General features: G+C 34.7%; 1 protein-coding gene across 8 annotated transcripts in view; it reads left to right on the forward strand.

Moving 5' to 3' along the window:
- LOC128864587 (GTPase-activating protein skywalker) overlaps window positions 1–25,348 on the forward strand; it is a 111,775-nt gene that overhangs the window by 82,167 nt on the left and 4,260 nt on the right. For 6 of the 8 annotated variants that reach the window (XM_054104332.1, XM_054104333.1, XM_054104334.1 and 3 more), the window contains exons 5-8: window positions 7,958–8,082; window positions 8,378–8,706; window positions 8,800–8,971; window positions 23,757–23,810. In XM_054104332.1, coding sequence (XP_053960307.1) covers window positions 7,958–8,082; window positions 8,378–8,706; window positions 8,800–8,971; window positions 23,757–23,810 — 680 coding nt within the window. Of the gene's footprint in view, window positions 1–7,957; window positions 8,083–8,377; window positions 8,707–8,799; window positions 8,972–16,068; window positions 16,099–23,756; window positions 23,811–25,348 lie in introns of all 8 variants that reach the window. The other 2 variants (XM_054104338.1, XM_054104339.1) reach the window with 2 other exon arrangements.

Here is a 25,348-nt window from a genome sequence, read left to right on the forward strand (position 1 = left end):
ATAATTTGCTAAAGTTGTTTGTCATCGTTTTTTGTTATGCTCAAAAGTAAGTTTTGCTTCTTCTCGAGTGATTCTAGGAGAAAAAGTGCTTTTCATATTCGTATTGGACATCGACCAAAAAGCTACTGCCGATCTAATTAACATTAGGTTAGGTTATGTTATGGTGGTGGTCGGTATGCACGACCAATTTACTTAGACCTCAAAGACCTCCGTGGTGATCCCACTGTGCGACACGGGAGCCTCATTTATTTTTCTTCCTGGAACCATTTTGTGGCTCTTATGCGCAGGATTGGTCCAATCCCCACGCCAAAATGTTCTGTAGGAGAATTGAAAACAGATTTATCTAGAAAACCTGCTTTAATTTTAGCTAAGGACAAAAATGAACAATTGCAAAGGAAGTGCTGAACTGTTTCTTCCTCTTCCTGATGAAATGTCGGCCAAATAGCCAATACCCGGTTATACAAGCCACGACCTTTGAGATATCCTCTCTTGAAAGGCGAAGCAGTACCTTTATCTTTTTCTTGTTTATTTGCGGCCATAGTAACCCAGCTGTTACGTAGGTGTCTTCATCTCTCCATGCTCTATTGTTCTCTTGGATATTCTTGATTTTTTAATTTGCTCGTGACCATAGGTATCCCAATGGCACTTCTCTCACTGAGCAGTTGAAGAGTAGTACCTTTCCTGGCTTTCTGATTGGCATTACGGGAACAAACATTTTATCAGGTCAGTCCATAAGTTCGTGCGTATTTTACCCATAATTTCACTTTTGTACGATTTTTGCATACAAAAACTTATTCGCGGAATATAACGGAACTATTCATATATACTATTGATATATTGTCCATTCAACAAGTGATTTTAATAGCGGATACGAGTAGAAGCACGTGTTGTTAAAAAATAAAATGGAATCTTCGACCGCGTATAAGATGCATATTTTGTATTTTTTTTATAAAAGTGGTAAAAATGAAACAACTGCTGCTGCAGAAATAAACACGGATACCGTGAGTGTAAGGACTGCGACGTGGAGGATGCCCCACGCGCTCGTCGTCCTGAAGTCTTTAACTCCGTCGCCTTGCTCGAACTCGTGGAAGCTGAGCCAAATTTGGCAGTCGATATGATAGCTCAGAGGTTAAATTCATCGCATGGAACAGTTCACAAGCACCTGGTTCAGTTGGGAAAGGTTTCAAAGCTGGGAAAATGGGTTCCGCATAGACTTTCCGTCGCCAATCTTCAGCAGAGAGTGAATGTGTGTTCTCAGCTGCTGCAACGGCTTGAAAATTAAAGTTTTTTGAACCGTATTATTACTGGTGATAAAAACTGGGTCCTTTACAATAATCCTGTTCGCAAACACCAATGGTTAGATAATGATGAAACACCAGAACCGACCCCCAGAGATGGCCTTCACCCCAAGAAGATTCTCCTGTCTATTTGCTGGGACATGGCCGTTATTGTTTGTTATGAACTTCTGAAACCAAACCCGACGATAACTGCTGGTTATTATTCCCATCAGCTATCAAACCTGAATGAGGCACTTAACAAAAATCGACCGTCTTTAGTGAATAGACGCAACGTTTTGTTTCACCACGACAACGCAAGACCTCATACCGCAAGGCAAACATTAGACAAGCTGAACGAGCTCGAATGGGAGCTAATGCCGCATCCACCATACTCTCCGGATATTGCGCCTTGCGATTATCACCTTTGCCGTGGACTTCAATCCGATATGAGTAACAAGAACTACTCCTCAAAAGAAGCTATAAAAAGGGATATCGAAGGGTATTTGGGCTCCAAGCAGGAAATTAAAAATTTGCCTAAACGTTGGGAAGACATTGTAAATAATGAAGGAAAATATATTATTGATTAATAAATACTTTAAACATATTTTTTATTAATTTTAAAACCACCTTTAAAAAACGCACGAACTTATTATATTTTTACTTTAGTTTTGTTTATAATTTTTTACATTATTCTGTTTTAACAAATTCTTTCAATTTAATATTTTTTGGTGTGTAATTATTTTTCTTTAGTTTTATTAAATAAAAATAAGTTTGTTATTTTTATATATTTTTTTATTCCTAACTTAATCTTTAGGATTTTTACTTACTTCTTTATTCTGTTTAATACTTCTTAATACTTTATTCTTTTTTTAACTAATTTTTTTCTAATTTGTTTTTTTGCTATGCTATTCCAGTTTTATGGTTTTTGTTAATCTATCATTTTTAATATTTCTTTATTTTTAATAAACGAAAATTTAATTTTTATTTTATTTTAATAAGAATATTAGTTTTGCTCTGTTTTTAAGTTTTTTTTTTCGTTGTAATCTCTATTATTTATTTCATTTTTTATTTTATTTTAATTTATTTTTTATTTTATTTTATTTTATTTTTGTTTTTATATATATTTTTCTTCTTTTGTTCTACTATATTCAATAATTATTTTGTTTTTATTAATTTTATTTGATTCTTTATCTCTCATCTCTTAATATTTAATTTTTTTTTGTAACTTTGTTAAGTCAATAAAATTTTTTGTATTCTTATGAAAAGTAATTCAATCTTTATTAGTGAATTTGGCACAATGACCTCAACAAATGGAAATTTATTTTGCAGTAATTGCTGTCTATCAGCTGATTTCTAAGCCTCCGACGATAATTACGCAATTTTAAAAATATTGCTGGTAATTATAAAATAATCAAATGATTGTTCTAAATATACTCGAGTGGTGCGCTGACGTAGTTTTACATGGCCATACAATAAGCCCGTAAAACCCCGTTCGACACTCAAACAAATGCATCCATACATCAATTTTTTCTTCTGTTTTTATTTTATTTTTTCATTTTTCTTTTGCATATTCGCATAAAATTGCAACCAAGTTATTCTTTTGTTGTGCAGCTCAGCCGATAACTACTACGAGTAACTAATCAAAGAAACAAAACGAAAAAAAAAGAAACCAAAATTGCATTTCTATATAAGTTGCTTTGACGGTGCAATTTCTATTTCAAGTCACCTACTAACTACTCTCCACATACGAACATAACAAAGTTTGCTCGTTCGCTTGCGCCTCGTTTGCACCGTAAATGCAATTACCAGCTGAATTGGAGCTCAATTGGATGGAGAGGCAGTTGCTGGCTGTCCCACTGGCCAAGCACAGCCAGTAGCACGTCAGAGTCACTGGTTGTCCATTCGTCGCTGCCTTCAGTCTGCTGGGTCTACTAAATTTATTTCAGATATACCAGAGTACATATTTATAGATGCAGCTACATAACTAACGAGACTGAGCGGTCAGGGAGTCCAGCTTATAGTTCGCTTTATTGCTTTTTTCTTTATCTGCCTCCCCCTGACATCCTTGAAATGCCTCCCTCGCCCTCCTTTTCCTCGGTGACGACTTACGATCTGTCAACGTTTCGTGAATTTGCCTTTTAAATCGTCGTTGCACGTCTGCGTCGCTGGTTATCTTTTTTCTATTGTCACTATGTATTATTGTTTTTGTTTTTGTTTTCGTTTTTGTTTTCGTTATTGCTGAGATGATTGCAATTGGCGAGCAACGACATGACAGCCTTGTAAAATGAATTTTCTTGACCTAAAGCTCACTGGCACCAGTGCAATTGTTGTGTGAATTTGCTAATATTTGCTTGCACTTCATAGCTACGTTTGTATGAGTGTAATATATAACTAGACGTATGTAGCGCCTACAAGTGGGTGTGGACATGTTCGTGTGCATCTGTAGGGGAGAAAAAGGTGTCAAAAGCTGAGCTGGGACAGCCAGGACCCACCACTGGGCGTTGTTGGTAGGCAAATGGAAATGTTAATTTTATATGAAACAGGTGACGATAATGGCAATGCTATAAATGCACATCAATGCATATGTATTATATATTTATTTACATACATACATATTTATATTTCGTTCACTCTATTTATAGCTGCCAAACTGCATTTGTTTATTATTCTTGGCGTTGGCAGTACATCGGCCATCACGTTTGTGTTCATCATAATTTACAACAAATATCTATTTTGCATACTTTAAAATGCATTAAGCAGATTTGTAAGCTAAGCAAATTTGTACTCAGCAGAAAATCGCATGCAAATTTCCGTTCTATACATAGATGTACTTTTGTTTAGAAGAGATGAGAGCGCCTGAAATGGTTTGGTAAATCCATTTTTGATGTTAATTGGCTATGCAGATTTAGTTGGGTGCACATAAAGATGTAAATTAACTGCGGTGTTACAGTCAAAACGAGTAATAACATACCCTGCCCTCGCTAATAAGGGCAACAAGCACCAAATACCTACTGGACCAGCTACAATATATCTGAGTGCATTCTGCAGAAGATTAAGGTTTTTTTAAAGCCATTGCGAGTGAAGCTCTCAGGCAGCTCTTCAAAACTCCATAATTAGGTTTATACACCTAATTCCCTTTTTTATATGATTGATACTCGTACGTACACAAAAAAAATTCGTACCCAAAAAGAGAATTAGGTGAAAATCTACTTTCCACAGGGTCCGTCACTCGGAAGTGTAACCAATTAAAAAGGTTATAAATTTAGTTTGGAAAATTACTTTTATTCAATTCAATAAATGTGTGGAAATAAAACAAAATTAAGAATCAATTTACTTTTGCTCGATATGACCACCTTTTGCCTTGACTATGACCTTAAGACGGCTCAGAAACGGAGCTTTTTCATGGCAGAAATACACTCGGAGGTTTGCCATTGCCTGCCGAGGGGCGATCGCTATTAGAAAAATGTTTTTTTTCCTAATTTTGGTGTTTCACCGAGATTCGAACCAACGTTCTCTCTGTGAATTCCGAATGGTAGTCACGCACCAACCCATTCGGCTATGGCGGCCGCGATCTTACTTTTATTTTATAATTTTTTAGTTTCATCGTTTATTCTTTATTAATTTTTTTTGTTTGTTCGCAATTTATTTTATATTTTTTAGTTTAATACACTTCCTCTTTTATACATTATTTATATTTTTTGTTTTTTTTTCTGTTTTTTTCATAAATTTTTAATGTATTGAAAGATCTCACTTCTTCTTCTTGAAAAGCACACACTGGTTTTAGGAGAGATAGAGAAAGCTCCCCATGAGACATCACATTGGGCTATGAGCCTGAGTGTACCCCAGAGGACAACCGCTTCAACCTAACCTAACCTTTATACATTTGACCTTTATTTTATTATTTGTTAGTTTCCTCATATTACTTCCTCTTTTACACTTTCTTCTTTATTTAATTTTTTTTCATCATTTCTTTAATTAATTTTTTTGTTTAATTAAAAAAAAAATTAAAAACCTTCAGCAGGTGTAAAATCCTTCATATAAACTTTCTTTCTTTTGTCAGTATTTTTATCTTATTTTATATTTTTGTTTGTTCATTTTGCTGTTTCATTCATTTTGTTTTTATTTTATTTTCTTGTACAATTTTTGATTTATTTTTCCTCATATTTTTGAATTCATTTTATTTTAGTTTTCTCTCTTTTCCTTTTTCTTTTCCTTGATTTCTTCTTCTCTCTTTCTCTATTTTTTGTTTTCTAGTTTTTTGCCATTTTATTTATAACTTATTTTATTTTCGTGCAAATTTCTTATTTTCCATTTCTTTACTCATTTTTACTCACTCAATTTTACACTCCAATTTCAAATCATTTACAGTATTATAAGTAGATGTACAAATAAAAGAAAAAAAAAACCGCAAACAAATCTTTATTAGTCTTCTAAATTTATATTTAATATTTCCTAATGATATTTATTAATTATTATACTTTTTTTATATTTTTAAATAATCCCTCTTCTAAAGCTCGTGCCGCTGTTGATTTATGTATTTTGCTATTCATTAAATATTTTGTCATTCTTTCTATACCTACATTACCTTTTTCTATCCATTTCAATTTCTCATCCTGTTTGCCTCTGAATTTTTTTGTTTTGTTTTAATATTTTCTATCTTGGCATCGGAAAATTTGCTTGTAAAAAATAAATAGCCGCCTGTTGTTTGCATTTTGTATCTTTGTTTGGCTTTAATCCAAAAATATTTTTAAATTCAAATATTCAACAATTTACGTATGATAACTTGGCTGCTTAAGCAGTAATAAAAAGTTGACAAAATTCCTTTCACCATCACCATCACCCACCTCATATAGGTCAATCGCGAATGCTTAGCCAGCTCAATGTCATATTGAAGTCATAATTTTTATATGTACATATGAATATGTACGTATGAATGTGTGTTAATAAGACTTATGAGGCATCTGTTATCATGCCCGTGTGGCTAATACGAATCTTGGTCTGCTAAGCCCAAAATATCGAATTAAAAAAATTCACTACGTTTCGTAAGACTTTGCTGTGGTCAGCTCTGTTGGGTGTCTTTCTATCTGTCTAGGAGGTAATACAGTTTGTCAGCAAGTGTTTGCATGGGGATAATGGTTCCTTTGACATAAAACCTATATTGTGACTCTAAATCAGTTTTGGGGTAATCTGCATAGCACTATTTACCTATTTACGCTGTCAGAGGTTTCGGTTTTTTGTATTTTTTTTTTCTTAATGATTTTTAGAACTTATAAAAATTCTGAGGGATTATACAGGGTGGGCCAAATAAGACCTACTAATGTTAAGCACAAATAACTTTTTTATTTTTTGACATACATATTTATTTTTCTCTTTTTGTAGGTTATAATTGAATTGTTGGAAATTTATTATGGAACCACCAATAACAACTACAATACTCGTACGCCATGCGTTTTACACAATAAATATTTTACACACAAATTGATTTTTTAAATAATGTTTTGATGTCGGATGAAGCGCATTTCCATTTAAATGGTTATGTCAACAAACAAAACCGTAGATTGTGGGTGTCTGAGAATCCAAGCGCAACACACCAACATCAGTTGCACCCATCTAAATGTACTGTTTGGTGCGGTGTTATGGCCACTAGAGTTATCGGTCCATATTTCTTCGAAAATGAGGATGAAACGCCGAAATCGATTTCAGGAGCTTCTTACAGAACATTTATTGAAAACTTTTTGCGGCCAATAGCAGAGCAGTATCCTAATTTGGGGTTTCAACAAGATGGAGCAGCTGCGCATGCTGTAGGCTAACTATGGACATGCTGAATGAAATTTTTGGGGAACGTCTGATTTCCAAAAATTCAGATTTCCCTTGGCCACCTCGTTCGCCAGATTTGACTGCGCCCGACTTCTTTTTATGGAGATATTTAAAAGACAAAGTGTATCTTAATAAACCAGAGACTATTAGACAGCTGAAGCAAAATATTCGAGACGAAATACTGAGTCTTCAACCAGAAACATTATGTGGTGTAATGGAAAACGCGTTAAAAAGAGCCAATCTTTGTATCGAGAAAAATGGTGGACATTTGTTTGATAATTCATACATAATTTCCATAAAATATATTCATTAATAATTAACCAAAATAAATGATTATTGCAAAAGTTATTTGTGTTTAACATTAGCAGGTTTATATGGCCCACCCTGTACAAAAATGTGTGAAATATAAGTTATAAAACCCAAGTTAACGAACGGCATACATAAGGAATGTCTCAGGCATCAAAATACTTATATTAATTTCGCAAATATTCAACGCAAAGAACAAAAAAAAAATTCTTGGCCTTTTGGTTTTGTCTTGGCTTGGAGTTTTTATAGGCGATAACAGTCAATAGGTGAAAGTCAAAACAAGCCTATGAATTACTTCATAATTCCGACTTTAGGTTAGGTTAGGTGAGGTTAGTCAGGTTGCTTGTTTAAGACAAGACACTCGATGGCCCTAGGACTCATTGTGATATCTACATTTCATTTGCTTCCTCTTATTCCGAATTTACTCCACCAGACTCTGATTTACTTCAACCATCTACGAGTCTCTTGTGAGCTCTCTTTTAATTTCTTGTCTGTTTTAATTCATTTACAATTTCTAATATCCATCTTTTTCATATGGTTTTTTTTTTTTATTTCAGAGGAGGAAGCGTATCATTGTTTGGCGGCGCTTGTCGGTAGCAAGGAAAAAGTATTTATAAAACAAACCAAATTACAGCATGAAGTCACCTGGAAAACGGTGATGCAAATTGCCAAAAAGCACAGCGTAAGTGTAAAAAAGGGGTCAGTAACCTTAAAGAAGTCAGCGCAGCCGAAAAGTATGCTACGTTTATCTTTACTACGCTCAAACCAAATTTAATGTCTCACAAATAATAAGCTATACCCAATTAATTAGCATACTTTTGTGCATTGCATTTAAGTAGCAGCGAAAGCATAATTCAAAACTTTGTTTAAATGTTTTTTCATTTTTTTTTGTTTTTTTTTTGTTTTTTTTTTGTTTTTTTTTTTGTTTTTTGCTTTAATAGCATCCCTTTGCTCATTGTTCTTCTTCTAATTTGCAGAAAAGTGCCGTGACCTATTTTCAACGCATCTGCCCTGGCGTTAAACTGGAACGCGTCTTCATGGATTGGTGCTGGTGGATATTAGCTGGCCTACCATTTCAACATTTAGTACGCATTATGGATTGCTATTTCCATGAGGGAATTAAGGTGCTGTATCGTGTCGCGCTCGTGATAATCAATCTCTTCCACAAAGAGTGTCAATCCAACAACGAATGGAGTCCAGATAATATTAAAAATGACATTGGTAATGCGTTGATTAAATTCTGCAAGAAGATACCAGTGTCACCATCGAAATTATTGCATGCCGCATTTAGTATTAGGGGACTGAGGTGAGTGTGGGTGCAATTAGTTGTCGCTGTACTTTAATCATTTAACTTTTTCCGCTCGCTCTCTCTCTCTCTCTCACTTCCTCTCGCACACAGTTCCACATATATCTCTAGAATATTTATGAAGACTGAAATGATACTAAAGAGCCGTTCCGTATTGAATAGCGGATCGAAGCAATTAGTTAAGTCGCGATCCAGTGATAATTTGCCATCGAGTCAATCACAAGTCAATATACAAATGATGTCGCACACATTGACCATACGTGAGGTGAGTTTCTTACATGCATGCCGATCAAATATGAAACTAAAATTAGCAACAACAAAAGAAATATACTAAAGCTGTACTAAAAATTAACAAAAAAAAATATTAAATTTCTAGGGTGTTCGGCAAGATTTTGAAATCAACTGAAACATCAAAACAAAAAGAAATTCTTTTATATTTTCGTTTAATTAATTTCAAGCGCTCCGATAAGCTGTTCTTGACACTGAGAAATTGCATTTCTTTATCTAATACTACTTTTGCCCCTTTCCTTATTTCCATTTGCCATCTGATTTTTTTTTTTTTTTGTGTTTTTTCAATCAAAGCAATCTCGACTAAGCTTTTATTTAGTACATCTTTCGCTATTCTTAATAAATTACACTCCTCACTTTAGCTCTCTTTGTATATCCAATGTACACACATTTGCCTCTTTTATTTTGAGTCGAATGCAATGTTTCAGCTTTTCAATTCAGCTTAGTTTAATTTTAAGCTACATCAGTAATAATTATTTACATGTTAAGTAAGCTTTAATTAAATTATCAAGCGAACTTGCAAATATGTGCGTGCAAGAGGTTTGCTAAAAAAATGATGTGCCTAGGACTATTAATAATTTTTTAATTAAAATTCACTACTAAGTGCAAACTTATTTGCGAATTTAATGAAGAAACATTTTATCACTTATTTAAGGGGGAAGTCTACTGTGACAAGGGAAAAAACAGGCTTATTTTCCGGATTTTATTTCTAACAAAATATTGCTCGTACATAAAATCTATTTAAACTCTTATCTTTATTATATATTTAAGTTTTTGAAAAAAAAATTTTAAGTCAAAATATTCAAAATGGCCGCTGTGGCACTTCTGCAAGCGCAGGTCCGCTTTTCTTAGGTGCCTAAACGGTGTACATGAAATCTTACGTTTCGGTGATCTAAAACAAAAAAACAAAATATTGTTATCATATACATAGTATTGACTCTCGTCTGACGTAGGATTATGTCGATAAAAAATTTTGGCGTTGAAAAAAAAATTCTTGAAATTTTTTTCTTTTTTTTTGCCTAAAATTGATGTTACTATTGTTTATAACAATTTAACAAATAACGATATCAAAAAAATTCTATGTCAGACGAGAGACACTATTACAGAGAATATATAATTAAATGTTTAAGCTGATTCATTTATCAGAACTCGAGATATCGTGTACACCGTATACAAAAACTTAGTTTCGAGAAAAATGCGTTTAAAGTTTCAGTATAGCAGGTACGCGCTTTGGAGCGCTTCGGGAAAAGGTCGAAATTTCAACGAAGAAAAATTTAGCCAGCTGTAACACATATTGTACCTTATTTAAGAGGGTTCAAAGTATTTTTTAAGCTAATAAAAAAAAATCGATTTTTTGAAAAATTCACAGTAGACTTCCCCCTTAAAGGGTGGTTAAGTTTCAAGGGCCGGTGTAGATTTTGAATAAAATAAAATTTTTTTTAGAAAATTATTGTCATTTCTCTTTATTATAATAATATTGGTATGGCTCAATTATGTATGGAACAAAATATCGGCCAAATGGCCGCCGCGGCCTCGGCGGCACATCTCCATCCGATGGTCCAAATTTTCGACGACGCTGAGGCATAATTGAGGTTCTATGCCGTTAATGTGCCGAATTATCTCATCCTTTAGCTCCTGAATTGTTGCTGGCTTATCGACGTACACCTTTTCTTTCAAATAACTCCAAAGAAAGAAGTCCAACGGTGTCGTTGATGTTAAGGTGTGGTTCACATTCAACATCGGCCCTTGAAATTTAACCACCCTTTATAGAAATATAATATTTTCTTTTTTGTTTTTAAAAATTATATATACTTGCAGAATGACATGGCGAATTTGCCATTAATATAATAGGACTATGAATAAGTTCGTGCGGTTTTTTTTCGAAATTTGAAACTTTATTGACGTAAAATGGTTACAAATTTAATATTCAAAATATTGTCCATCGCTTACTACTACTTTTTCCCATCTTTCTGGCAATTCACGGATTCCCTTTGTGAAAAATTCGGTCGGTTTTGCCGCAATCCACGAATCGATCCATTTTTTGACTTCATCGTAATTACGGAAGTGCTGGTCAGCCAGGCCATGTTGCATCGATCGGAAGAGATAGTAATCGGATGGCGCAAGGTCTGGACTATACGGCGGGTGGGGTAGGACATCCCATTTGAGCGTTTCTAAGTATGTTTTGACCACTTGTGCAACATGTGGCCGAGCATTGTCATGTTGCAAAATAACTTTGTCGTGTCTATCGGCGTATTGCGGCCGTTTTTCTCGCAGTGCTCGGCTCAAACGCATCAATTGTCGTCGGTAGACATCCCCCGTAATCGTTTCATTCGGTTTCAGTAGCTCATAATACACAACACCCAGCTGGTCCCACCAGATACACAGCATAACCTTCAGGCCATGAATATTCTGCGCCGACGTCGATGTTGAAGCATGGCCAGGGTATCCATACGTTGCCCGACGTTTTGGATTGTCGTAATGGACCCACTTTTCATCGCCAGTCACAATTCGATGCAAAAAACCCTTTCTTTTGTGCCGTTGAAGCAGTTGTTCGCATGCCATAAAACGGCGTTCAACGTCTCTTGGCTTCAATTCATACGGCACCCAATGGCCTGCCTTTCGGATCATTCCCATGGCTTTTAAACGTTTGGAAATGGTTGATTGATCAACTCCCAAAGTTTTTGCAACCTCTTCTTGCGTTTGAGCCGGATCTTGATCGAGCAATTCCTCCAATTCGGTATCCATGAACTTTGGCGGCGCACCCTCGCGTTCTTCGTCTTCCAAGCCAAAATCACCACTTTTAAAGCGTGCAAACCACTTCTGGCACGTTCGCTCAGATAGAGCATGCTCACCATAAACTTCCACCAAGATACGATGACTTTCGGCTGCTTTTTTCTTCATATTAAAATAATGAAGAAGAATTCCCCGCAAAAACACATTATTTGGCACGAAATTCGACATTTTCAAGTGTGGTAAAAATATTGTTGTTTACGCTTCAAATAAAAAACTTATACTGACGTTTGTGCCTTACGACAGTAGCTCTCCAATGAATGTTTGGAAATGTGGATCGATGGAATAATAATCAAGTTACGCCATCTGTTGTAAAACCGAAACGAACTTATTCATAGTCCTATTACAAAATCATACTTGGGCTAAAAAGTCCCGGGCCCAACAAAGACAACACGTCTCATTTTGTTTGTTACGAATGAGCTTTATTCATCAACGTAATTTCCAAACAACGCAATCATTCCAGCGCCGCTCTAACATTTCAATACCACTTTGGTAGAACGATTTATATTTGGCCTCAAAATAGGACTCAGTTAGAGCTATAACCTCTTCATTTGAGCGAAATTTATTACCGGCGAGTATTTTTTTACCTCTAAGAACAACCAGTAGTCATTGGGAGCCAAATCTGGGAAATACGGTGGATGTGGGAGCAATTCAAAGTTCAATTCATGTAGTTTTGCCATTGTTTTGCCATCATCAACACGTTCTTGTTTTGGTCAACAGTAAGAAAAGGCGACACCCACTTTGATCAGAGCTTTCCTACAGTCAAATCCTCACGTAATATAAAGCCAACTTTTGATATCTTAACGATGTCAGCTAACTAACGCAACTTCACTTTCCGCTCATTCAAACCGTTTTGTGGGTTTTTGTGATCTTTTCTGGTGTTACCGCGTCATTTGGAAGTCTACTGCGTTGTGCATAATTGCATCATCGGTGTCTGTAAGACCACATTTGCTTCGCTTGATCTGTATTTTTCCCCCACCAAGCAACAGTGTAAAATTAAAACACTAAATTAAAAAAAAAAAAAGTGGCGACACTCTTAGCTCAATAGCTCACGAACTAATCAGTAAAATAACATGACATTTGAACAGCTGTATTTTTAAAGTTAGTCCTAACTGAAAAAGAGATGAATGCAATAAAAATGAAAATACGGCCTGCTATGTGTTAGGCCCAGGACTTTTCAGCTCATGTGTTACATTAAAAGTTAATAAAATTTCTCAAAATCAAGTTAGAGTGGAACAATAACGCATATAACTTTCCTCTTGTTATTGCAATACCAATAGATATCTCTCTAACTTGCTCCCCAAGCCGCATCCGATAAAACCAACTTTAGACCCAGGAGGCACCCAATGCTCTTAGGAGCCATCTAAAGCCAAGGGGAGTTCAATTGTGCTCACTACTGAAGAAGTGGCAGCTGCAGTTGACGAATTGATATGCTGCTAAAAATGGTAGAAACCTCACTCCCCCCAGAGTTTTTTTCATTCGGCCAAGGACTGTCACTTCTACAACCTTCACCAAAAATTGATGGAAAATCAAGGCACCTTGAATAGGTACAATAGTAGCAGTAGCGCAAAATCAACAAGAAGAACGTGTTTTGTGTTTGCTTTTGGTACTTAGAATTCCAAACTCTCTAAACAAAGGTTAACAGTCTAAATTAACGCTTTCACGCCGTGGCCGATTTTTCTGTTTTTCGCTATGAGGCGGCGTGTAAATTCGCGCTGCGCTTCATTTACCGGCGCGTTGTTATTCAACAAAAAAGTTTAATGCAAAGTAGTACACGTTAAATTTTTATTATTTTTGTTCGCACCACCCGATGAGACACTCCTACCATGGGTGGTATGCGCCGGCGTGAACGTTTAACTAAAATAAAATTTCACAATTTAGAGACCAAATAAATTGAAAAAAAAAGAAAAAAAAAACTACAAATCAGCTACTCTACCGTTACTGTCTGGTGGAAGTGTCTTTGAAATGCATTGGTTGTGCTTGAATTTTCTCCACCCCTGCAGATGTGTCAAAAATCGTGATAAATGAACCGCTATTTTTGCATGCATCTCTAGTAGATCGTGACCTCAGTGCCAGAAATCACTAGACCTATATAAAATTGGAACGATAATCTTGCTACTAGACGAGATACTTGATTTTTGGTCAGATCTTTCTAACTATCTGCTTGTGGAGTTTGAGGTCTATCTTTGTTTTTTCATTTCTTCGAGAAATTTATGTAAGGGCTTGCGATAAATTAGTGGTATGCCATGAGTTTGTTGTTAATTTGGTTTTTTGGTTAGCACGCGTGGCAGTTAGTACACTTCTGGATGCGGTTGAACCAATTTTCAAATCGCTTTTACCACTGAGAAATGGATACGTCAAATACCAGATTTTTAGAGGCTTCAACAGCTTTCTTCAGGCCTTGAAAAATGTTGGCCTCGTATTTTATTTTTGATTTTCGGGAACAAAAAGAAATCATTAGGTGACAAATCAGGGCTATTAATTCGATATTTTGGGTGCTCACAAACTTTACCATGTGCGCCAATGTTGTGAGTGAGTGCTCGCATTGCCTTGGTGAAGAATGATTAATCTTCGTCAGTTACTTTTCCTTAATTCTCCGGAAACTTCTGGCATACAAAGATGAGGTACCAGTTTTTCGAGAGATTACGACTTTGTCAGTTTTTCCGAAAAAAACTGGTGAAGATTTTCATTGAGGTACTTCTTCTGCGAACAAATGTTTTTTAAGCTCGTCTTGGAACACCCATACTGTCTATTGCTGTTTTTTTTCCAGCTCATATGCATAGGTCCAAGATTCTTCACCTGTTACAATGTCATAGGCGTACTTTGAACAACCGCGACTGAATTTCTTAAACATTTCTTTGCATCAATCGACACGAGTCTTTTTTTTTTTGGGCAATGGTCAATAGTATTATGCGGTATCTAACGAAAAGAAATCTTCTTGACGACCAAATGTTCATGCCATATGGAATGTATGCTGGCCCCACCAATAATGCCTTTATCTCCTGATATGTCACATGACGATCTTTAGTTATCGATTGACGCACAGCATCGATCATTTTTGGCACAACAGTCGTTTTGGTCGGCCTTGTATAAAATTGTAATCAAATTGTCTCTCTTTTTTTACCTCCACAAAACTGTCCAATACCTTTGCGAGTCTAGCGGAAAACATTCAGAACTTTTTATCTCACCTAATACTAGAGGCATTTCTTAATCGAAAGGTATAAATATTGTATAGGATGATCGAATTTCGACTACTTAGCCAACTGAATTTTTTTGAAAAAATTTTATGCATTTGCTTCGCGGAGAAATTTGTAATTTTAAGTCTTAGCCGTAAGGCTTCTAAGCTAGCGCTGCCTAATTTGAAATCATATAATAATTTTTTTGTTATGTAAGCTTTTAATAGCAAAATAAAAAAAATTCAGTTTCCGAACCATCAACATTTTAAGTTTTAAGTTTGAGTTTTCGAAACACCAACATTTCAATTACTTCAGAGATACCCAAAAAATAAATTTAAAAACAAATTAAAAAAAAAACTAGTTTTAAATTTTCGAACTACTAACATTTCGATTAGTTCAGAGATACCTAAAAAATAAAAAAAATAAAAAATGTTAAGTTTCCGAACCACCAACATTTCGATTAGTTCAAAGATACGCAAAAAACAAAATATTGTATATTATAAAAAAAAATTAAAAATTTTAAGTTTTCGAAACACAACCATTTCAATTACTTCAGAGATACCCAAAACATAAATTTAAAAACAAATTAAAAAAAAAAACTAATTTTAAATTTCCGAACCACCAACATTTCGATTAGTTCAGAGATACCCAATTTTTGATTGTCTTCTGTTCACATATCGCCTTTTTCGATAAATGTGGATATAAGGCAATGGTTTTGGTTTTTGAATAAACGTTTATAATAATTTGCTAGTTCAGCGCCTTCCGGGAAGTAAACCATTTTCTTACAGGAACAGTGATCATATGTTACAAAAACAAAAACGAAAAAATGTACGTCCTCCTTGCCTCTTGCGCGCACATATATTTGTTCTGCTTAGTTATAGTTTTACTAAATAGCTTTACAAAATCAACAACAACAACAACAACAAAAACAGCAATAATTATTTATACAATACACAATATAGCAACAAAAACAGCCACAACAACAACAAGTATCGTATTTACTTTGATTTACATATATCTCGTTTTTTATTTCATTTACTTTTTCTCATCTGTAACTCTCTCGTAACTCGTAACTCGAACTGCCGAAATGTGCATTGAAACATTTTAGCGATTGTACACCGAGACCTGTCGCAATTTGGTATGGGACACTGAAAATAACTTTTATTATCATATCAATACATACAACCATGAAAAAAATAGAAAATAAAAAATAGAAAAACAATAAATAAGCAATAATAGTTTTTAAGTGCTGCTAAAAATGCAAATGCAAAGCTGGTTCTACTACTTGTATGCTAGTTTTGAGTTGAATTGCAATTTCAGTTTTTCAATTTTTCAGTTTGCATTTGCGTTTCCGCTTAATTTGTCTGCTAACTTAACTTGACTTGATTGATTTGGAGATGATTTGTCGGTGTTGCAAATATTGTTTTTGTTTTGTTTTATATGAAGTCTTTGGTCAGGCTGCTTGTTGTGTATGCCACCTACACACATGCATGCAGAAATGTCTATACGCCTGTGTGTGTGTGTGTGTGTGGAGGAATGTGACAAATGCGTTTTTCCTTTTTCGTTTGTGTTTTTTTTTTCAAATTGGCTGCCTTCTACATATGATTTTCCAGCTTTTGCTAAACAGAAAAAAAAGAAAAAAGATTTAAAAATGTGCCTCGTCTTCTTCGTTTTGCTTACCTAGCGCCTGTTGACCTGTTTACCACTTAACGCACTTATATTGAATAGCTGCCTTTGCCCGTAACATCCAAAATCGTTTCATAATTTCGCTTTTCTCTCATTTTTCCACATTTCAGCTGGCAAAAATGGCATGAATTGTCACTTGTTTTCAGTTTTCAATTGCTAAATCGTTTCGAGATTGTTTCAGTACTTTCTTTTTTACCTCAATTCTTATAAATACAAACGTGCATATGTATATGTTATTTGGCAACAAGGAAAGGACTGAAGTTTTGTTGTGTTTTACAATAAACCATTTGAAGTACTTTTTCCAATTGGCTGAAATTTGATGTGAAATATTTTTTTTTTTGTTTTTCTTTTTTTGAAATTTGTGAAAAAATCTGAATTAAATCTTTTAACTAAAGTGAAATAGTTGCAATAAATTTAATTATACTTTCTTTTTCTCTTTTTGAAATGCTGCCTTAAAACTGTGAATAAATAAATTTACTCTCTCTCTCCCACGCGCTCCTTTGCCTTCTCTCTGTCGATAACGAAATATTTCCCAACTCCTAATAATTTATGGTTTCACGCTTGAATTGTTTTGCCTTTTTCAATTTATTAAATTGAAAAATATTTTTTTTAATTTAATAATTATATTTATTAAATTGATTTTTTTTTTAATTCAATAAATATTAAACAAAAATTTTTTTTGTTAATTCTTGTTTTGTCCTTTTCCAAATTTGTGCCTCATTTGTATAATTAATTTTCTAACTACCTTTTGTAAAAAATCTCCATTCCTTTATTTCCTGCTTTAAATTCTACTGCTATCCCCGCCCTGAATTTCCTTTATATTCACCTTCAAACCCATACTTTTTTCATGGCTTTAAAATTATGTAATCCATCTGTTCTCGCTCAAAAGGGCGAGAAATCGCCTGGTCACAGGGCAGTCGCTATGGGCGTTTATCCCATACATAGTCTAAAGAGTCTAGTTTGCTCCGCCGAAGATGTAAGTGTGATTTTTGTAAACTAAAAAAAAACAACAACAACAAAATTATAAAACAAAAAAAAAAAACGTATATATTTTTTATCCAAGACACTATGAAGTAAAATTTTTTTTTTCGCACTTATGTAATTTAATATCTAAATGTAATGTAATGCCGTTAATGGAACATGACTATGGATAATGTTTTTTATTTATTTTTTTTTTTTTTTTAATTAAAAAAAAAATACATAATTATATACTACTTAGTATGCCTCATACAAATAATTGTAAGTAGGTGTGTGTTTGTGCATCGCTTTTGAACTCAATTCTGTTCCTTAAAGTCGACTTGACAAAATCTTTGCGCGTCCGTCCACAAAGACTTTTTAATTTTAACCCTCAAATAAAAAGTTCGTTTTCATAGCACAAGCTGGCGCAAAATTAGTCACCCTATCGGAAGATTTATAATTTTTTGCCAATGGCGTCGTACGTCAATCATTTGGCAGTTGTGAATTAGACAGTTTTGCGTTATAGAGGGTGATCAATTTAGTGGTATCTGATTTTTGAATTGAAATAAAACAACGAAAATTCAATTTGATTGGGCAATTTTTATTATTTTTGTGTGGAACCATGCATTGCATTTACTTTTTAAAGATAATCCCTTCGAAATGCTGGCCGCAACTGCACCGTAATTCGGTCATCCGTAAACACCAACTTTGTATGACCCGCTGGAGGACTTTGGTCGGTTTCTCGCGAATAACTTTAGTAATGTTGACCTCCAGTGCCTCAATCGACAAAGCATTTCCACTTTACATACCCTGACGAATAAAAGTTCGAAGGTGTGATATCACATAATTTGATGGTCAATCCACTGGTCCGAGACGAGCGTTAAATTGCTTACCGATGCAGTAAATCCATTGTTTCATAGGCTATATGTAATTAGCGCCTTCGTATTGTCATCGTTTATCATGGCGTGATAGTATTCGTCATTCACTGTTACATTGGCGCCAACCCTTAGACTACACCAAACGGTTGTTTTCAATGAATGTAATGGCAGTTCTTAAATGGCTTCGAGTTGCTCTTCAGCCCAAATACACCAAATACGGCAATTTTTCTTATTGACGTAGGCTTTAAGCCAAAAATGGGCTTCATCGCTGAACACCATAATAGCTCGAGATGAATACTTTTCACAGAGCGTCGATTTTCGTAATACAATTGCCTGATTTGTCAACGTTATTGAGGCGAAAGTCTTACCATGAGGAAGTGTCAATGAATACTGAAAAAAATTGTGTATTTAGTTCGACAGCAGTCACGCGTGATCTGTCAAAACAAACCCCATTGGAAAAAGTATCTACAATCTGATCACCCTTTACAAACGGATATGCAATGGAGGATGTAAAGGTCAAAATAAAGATTTCCACAACTCAAAATAATTTTTTTGCATGTAGCACAAACTTAAAAAAAAAAAAAATCTTGAAGATTAATTTTGCGTCACCTTGGAAAAAGTTTCTAAAGTAAATGAGATTTTTGTTGGATAACTTTTATACTCTTATGCACACATCTTTTCTGTAACAGGTATATTAGTTTGGAAAAAAAGTTTAAACTGTTTTGTTTTTTTTAACTCTCCGTTGAGTTAGGGACTTCAAATTCAGCTAAAGAAATAATATTAATAAGAATAAATCGTTTGTTGGCTCGAGGTCGAGATATTTTGAGAAACTAGCAAAAAATTTACCCGATACCTTATTTCCATATAACTCGCATGTCCGACCGACTGTCGCAGATCCTTTTGTCATTAAGCAGAAGGGACTGCAGATAGCTGGTTGGACTAATGACGGGCCACTTTCTATAGGCGAAGCACATGGCACGAGCATGTGCGTCTGCCCGGCCTCGCTGGAATCAGGCCTGAGGTGTTTGGCACTGATGTGTTAAGCAGCAACCACCTTGGCTCCTTGGCAACACAAGATCTACTCAGATTGCTTTGGAGGTCGGGTAAGTTTAAATAAAAATAAAAGGCAAACCCGAGTACAGTACAATGGACTTAATTGTGTCTGAGTGCTGTACAGACTACCTGTCCCGACAAAAAAATATAAAAAAAGTTGTATAAAGAAAATGGCTCTAAGTCTAACATCAGAGTTCTACTATATTATGTTCTACGATATTTCTTGTGATGTTAAGTATCTACGAATAAAAACGTGCCCACCACCCATTCGATTAACGATAACTAGAGGCTTAATTTTTGATTTTTAAGAACTTACTAATAGTCTATGGCAGTTAAACTGCTTTTTAATCTAATTCACAAGGGATATTGATATTCTTCCAGAGGGATAGTTCCACAGGTATTTTGGAATTTAACATGCAAAAAATTAAAACTAGAGCACAATTTAACGTAATTACTTTCCTGAGTTTCACAACTTTCTTTTTGAGAAGCTCGAAGTTTCGAGCGACATCTCGACCTTGATTTGCTTAGGTAATATAGGGAGCGGGCGCATTTTAACGCATTTCGTATAAGGAGGTCAAAGGACATATAAATCTTCCGCTAAATGTGAAATGACCATAAAAATATGTGCATATTTATTACCAAAATTTCGTCCACTTGTAAGCTTTGCATGTAACCGCACAATAGTAAATCGACTGAGCGACGATAAACAGTAATGAAAAATAGCCGAAGTGAACTGCAGATTGGAATCAAATAGAAGAAAGTGTCGGTCGATGCACTTACAAATATGCACATAATTATTTGTATGAGGTATATTCGAATATATGTATGTAGATGATCATTCCTGATTGATGGAAGTCAAGGCTGTGTAATTTTGCACTTTTTGTATTGTTCCATAAAAAAAATATAATAATTTAAATTTTAAAATATATTTTTTTTACAAACTTGTTGAACAAAATGGAGAATAAGTGTTGAAAATTTTGAACAATTTTTTTCATTTATTTTGTAATTTAAACTCGTGAGTGCCACAAAATACAAGCACAAGGAATACTCATACATGGATTTATGTATATATATGTACTCATATGCGTACATATAATCCATATTACCAGAATGCTGTTGATTTCTGTATATTCAGCCAAGTACCTAAAGTTTGGTGGCAGTTGAGGTCCTTGTAGCAAATCGATGCCCCCATCGGCCGATGAAATTTTTTAATTTTTTTTTTATTTTAGGTGAAATGGTTGAAGTGGCACTCTGTCACTCCCCAAGTAGCACTGAAGTGCCGTTTTGGTACCATTATGAGACCTCAAACAGGCAGACATCTACAGCTAGACAGAGCTGTTGATGTAATGGAGAAAATTGGCGCACTACCCTAGTAGTCCGGGAGCCAGGGTTCATTTTGACCTCATCATTTCATGCCGACTGATTTTAATACTGAAGGCAGACGCCATCCAATAGATGACGAGACCAACCGTCAGCTGGTCCAGTAACGGTGCGTACGTGCTTCGGCTGGTGGTCTTTCCACCGCTGTAAACGCAGCTGCCCATCATTATTATATTTTCATATACGTCCAAAATTATGTAAAAAAAATTCAAGCGCAGCTGACAATTTGTCAAATGTCAACAATACACAAAAAAAAAAATCAGCCGGTATTAAATGAGTTGGTAGAAATTTTGTTTCGACACGTTTCGTACCCTCCCACAATCACACCCACCGCGGGTGCGCCAGCTGACATTCACTATCGTTGTTCATGAAAGCTAAATCACAACGCAGTCCAAAATGGACTGAGTACCTAATAACTTTAATCATCGTCTAGCTGCCAAACCCGAAAAGGTCCCCACCGCGCTTTACCGCGCGTGAGCCCATCGTCCAATGATCGGCAAACAGAGCTATGAGTTTGCAAATAGAATGGCGTGCAATCCCCAGGACTTTCTGCGTCCTCCGTCTATTATACTGGAGTCAAAGGGTTTTCAAAGCAGCTCATGAAGATATGTAGCACAATCCAGATGCCAAACTTGAGCATACTTATTGTAGCTTAAACTCAAGAATGCCACAAGATACAAATACAATAAATACTTATTTTCCAATCAGTGTCAATTCCAATATGTAGATACATCATCATCTACTGATCTACATATCAAATCTCTAGCCAAGGACATATCTCCTGAACTTAGCGCGCGTGAGTCCTGTGGTTTTCATGTTTATTATGCCCCCCGTGAGTCATCTTATAAATGGTACTTTAATTTTTATGCGCTTAGATTGCAACAGAGATATAATTTTTTGCTTCTGCGGCAGGCTCATTTTACTCTGAAATGACTACGTCTTGTAAATGGTGTCCAACAATATTAGTTTGGGGAAAAAGAAATTCATTATTTTTGCGTAAATTTTTTTCGCAAATGGTTTAAAACTGTTTCGTGGTCGATGTATAGCTCCATCTGCCGAGAAAATTATGTATGCCTTTTTCCCCAAACTAATAGCTTGGTTTAACCATACAGCTCACCCATCTTATGCACCAGTTTTCTGCTGCACCGATTTCTTTGCAATAGTGGTAATATAGTTTTCTGGGATCATTTCATATATGATTGCTGCAAAAGATCAGCTTTCAAGCTCATATCTCTCAGCTTTTATGAAATTTCGGAAGCTACACAAAATGAAAGTTCCAACTGATATTTTCGGTTATTCTATGAATCTTACTACTTTTAGAACATTTTCTAAAACACACCTTGGTGCATAACTACCATTCGGAAGTGCATAGGTTTGAGATCTCTGGAACGAAACACCAATTGATAGAAAAAGTTGGTGGCCGCTTCTCGGCAGGCAATGGCAAACCTCTGAGTGTATTTCTGTCATGGAAAAGCTTCTCATAAAAATATCATCTGTCGTTTGAAGTCGGCTGCAGGTCGCTCGATTTGTGGGAAAACTGCAAAACGCACACCACAAATAGGAGGAGGAGCTCTTGGCCAAACAACCAAAAAGGGTGTAAGCGCCCATTATGTACCTTCTGCTCAAATATGAACGAGACGTTATCAATAAAACGGTCCGCGGATGACATATGGCAAAAATACATTTTTGGTTTTTTGGTAGGACTGTTATAAGCTTACATGGCAAATTTCAGCGTGATATGTCACATAGTTTGTTTTCTGTGCTACTGTAAACAAGTCAAGCTCGAGTGTGTTCTTCGAATTTAACGCCTTAAAAATGTTGCAGACAACCAATGGGGACTCTGCTCTATCGCGTGCACGTGTTTTCCAGTGGTAGAATCGTTCAATGAGGGCCGTACATCGGTTGAAAACTTGTCTCATGAACGTCGTCCAGCAACATCAGTAAACGACGAAAACATCGGAAAAGTAAAGGAAATTGTGCTTGAAAATCGCACAAATCGCAAAATCGGTTAACGCTGAATATTATTTAGACGTTTTAAAGCGTTTGCGCGAGAACATTGTGGGACAACAAGTCATGGTTCGTGCATCACGATAATGCACTAGCTCACACATCACGTCTTGTTCGCGATTATTTGAACAAAAATAATGTTAATATCGTTCCGCAAGCACCGTATTCGCCTGATATGGCTCCATGTGACTTTTTCCTGTTTCCCAAGCTCAAGTTGGCGCTCCGTGGAAAATATTTTGAGACAATTGAAGTCAAAAAAGAGTATTCGAAGAACACACTCGAGCTTGACTTGTTTACAGAAGCACAGAAAACAAACTATGTGACATATCACGCTGAAATTTGCCATGTAAGCTTATAACAGTCCTACCAAAAAACCAAAAATTTATTTTTGCCATATGTCATCCGCGGACCGTTTTATTGATAACGTCTCGTTCATATTTGAGCAGAAGGTATATGCAATATCCTTATTTCGTCTTGAGTACAAATTAGCTCAGGCAGGACTCCACTTTCGTCGCCACAGAATGATGGCTCGAACAAAAGCTTCATTAAAAATGGCTAAAGCGGTGTGAGATATTAATTTGAAAAAACCACTTCTTTTGCTGTTTCTTGAATACCATTTTGCACTACAAAAATTCTCACTTCTTGATTATCAGACTAAGATCAGACTCGATGTTCCTTTTTGTATTGAGCACAATTTACTTTATGTTACAAAACTCTCTCAACTACAAAAAAAAAAAAATACCGACAGCGGCTCGTGAAATGAAAATATCCACTTATAAATTTATATCCTAGAAGCCTTAAAGTTTTATTAAAGATGCCTCATTTTCATCTATAGAATTACTGTTTTGATGGAGTTCATCGAATAAGCAAGCGGTGGCATCGAAGACAGGTTGTAAAAAGTATACAGGATTTCAAATATTTCGTACTTTGGTTTGGTGACTTATTTCTTAATGAGTAGGAGTATTTCGGTTTTGTGGATTTTGTGGTAGAATTATGAATAATAAATAAAAATAAATAATATTAATAAAAATAATAGAATATTTGTCGCAATGCGATTATAACAAGAGATTTTTTTTCGAAAAATAAAACAGTTTTTCCATTTTGTTCAAACTAAAAGATGTATGTAAATAGGCCAAAACGTGAACTTGAAAAAATTAAAAATAATTATAGAGAACTAAAATTATTTATATATTTTAATTACTCGTTTGTACTCAAATAGAAAGCGTTTGGTTTTTTTAGAAGAATTTTTGGTTTTTTTTTATTGAGATTTTCATTTTATTCCATAAGTGAATTAAGTAATTCTACAAACTTTTGAATGCCAACACGTTGTGGCATATTTTAACTTAATGTTTCTCTGTTAAAAACATAAACAAATCTTTTCGTACTTCTCGTATATGAACTACATAGCATACAACAAAATCAAAAAATCACACAAACATCAACAACGTGAAACGTGAACACAGTAGCCACTGCTGAAAATCGATTAAATTTTGTAGTAAATTCTAGCAAAATAACATCAACAAAATCGCGCCACACTACATACAAACATATCTCTGTACTTACGAGTGTATATACGCATATGGGCTAATTGCATTTTAAATTAAAAAAAAAAAAAAAAAATGCATTTAAGACATTTGCAATTCAAATGTTTGGTGCAAATATCATACTTATAGTGTTATTTAGCTCTTTATAGTTCAATTGTCTAGCTGTTTTTGTACGATTTTTTTATTTTTCTTAGTGTATATGGATAGGTTTGCATGACGTTGTTGATTATTTTTATACTACTTATTTTTCTTATGTTTTAATTTTTGGTTGTATGAAATTAGTTTAAATAGTTTTTTAATAAATTTTCGCTGAAAATATTTTCATAATAAATATCAAATATGAAAAACCAAATTCCAAATATATTTCATATTAAATAAAAAGCAAAATATTAAACAAAAAAAGTGATATATCATACGTCAAATATTGAAACTTAAATATCAAATCTCTAATTTCGGACATCAAATCTCCAATTTCGAACATCGAATTTCAAATGTCACATCTCAATTCACGAAATTCAAATTTCGAATATCAAACGTTAAATTTCGGATATCACGTCTCAAATTTCAAATATCAAACAAGAAATTTCACATATCAAATCTCAAATTTCGACTATCGAATTTCAAATTGTACAACTCAAGTTTCAAAAATCAGATATCGAATATCAAATGTAAATGCCAAGTATCAAATTTCGAATATCAATTATTAAATATAAAATGTCAAACGACGAATGTCAAACAAGAAATATTCAAATATCAACACTTAAATTTCGTCTATCATCTATATCATCAAATTTCAAATATTGAATTTCAAATTTTAAATATTAAATACCAAGTATCAAATTTTAAATGCTAAAAATCAAATCAGAAATTTCCAAACCGAAAT

The sequence above is a fragment of the Anastrepha ludens genome, chromosome 5 (assembly GCF_028408465.1).
Source record: "Anastrepha ludens isolate Willacy chromosome 5, idAnaLude1.1, whole genome shotgun sequence".
NCBI lineage: Eukaryota > Metazoa > Arthropoda > Insecta > Diptera > Tephritidae > Anastrepha > Anastrepha ludens.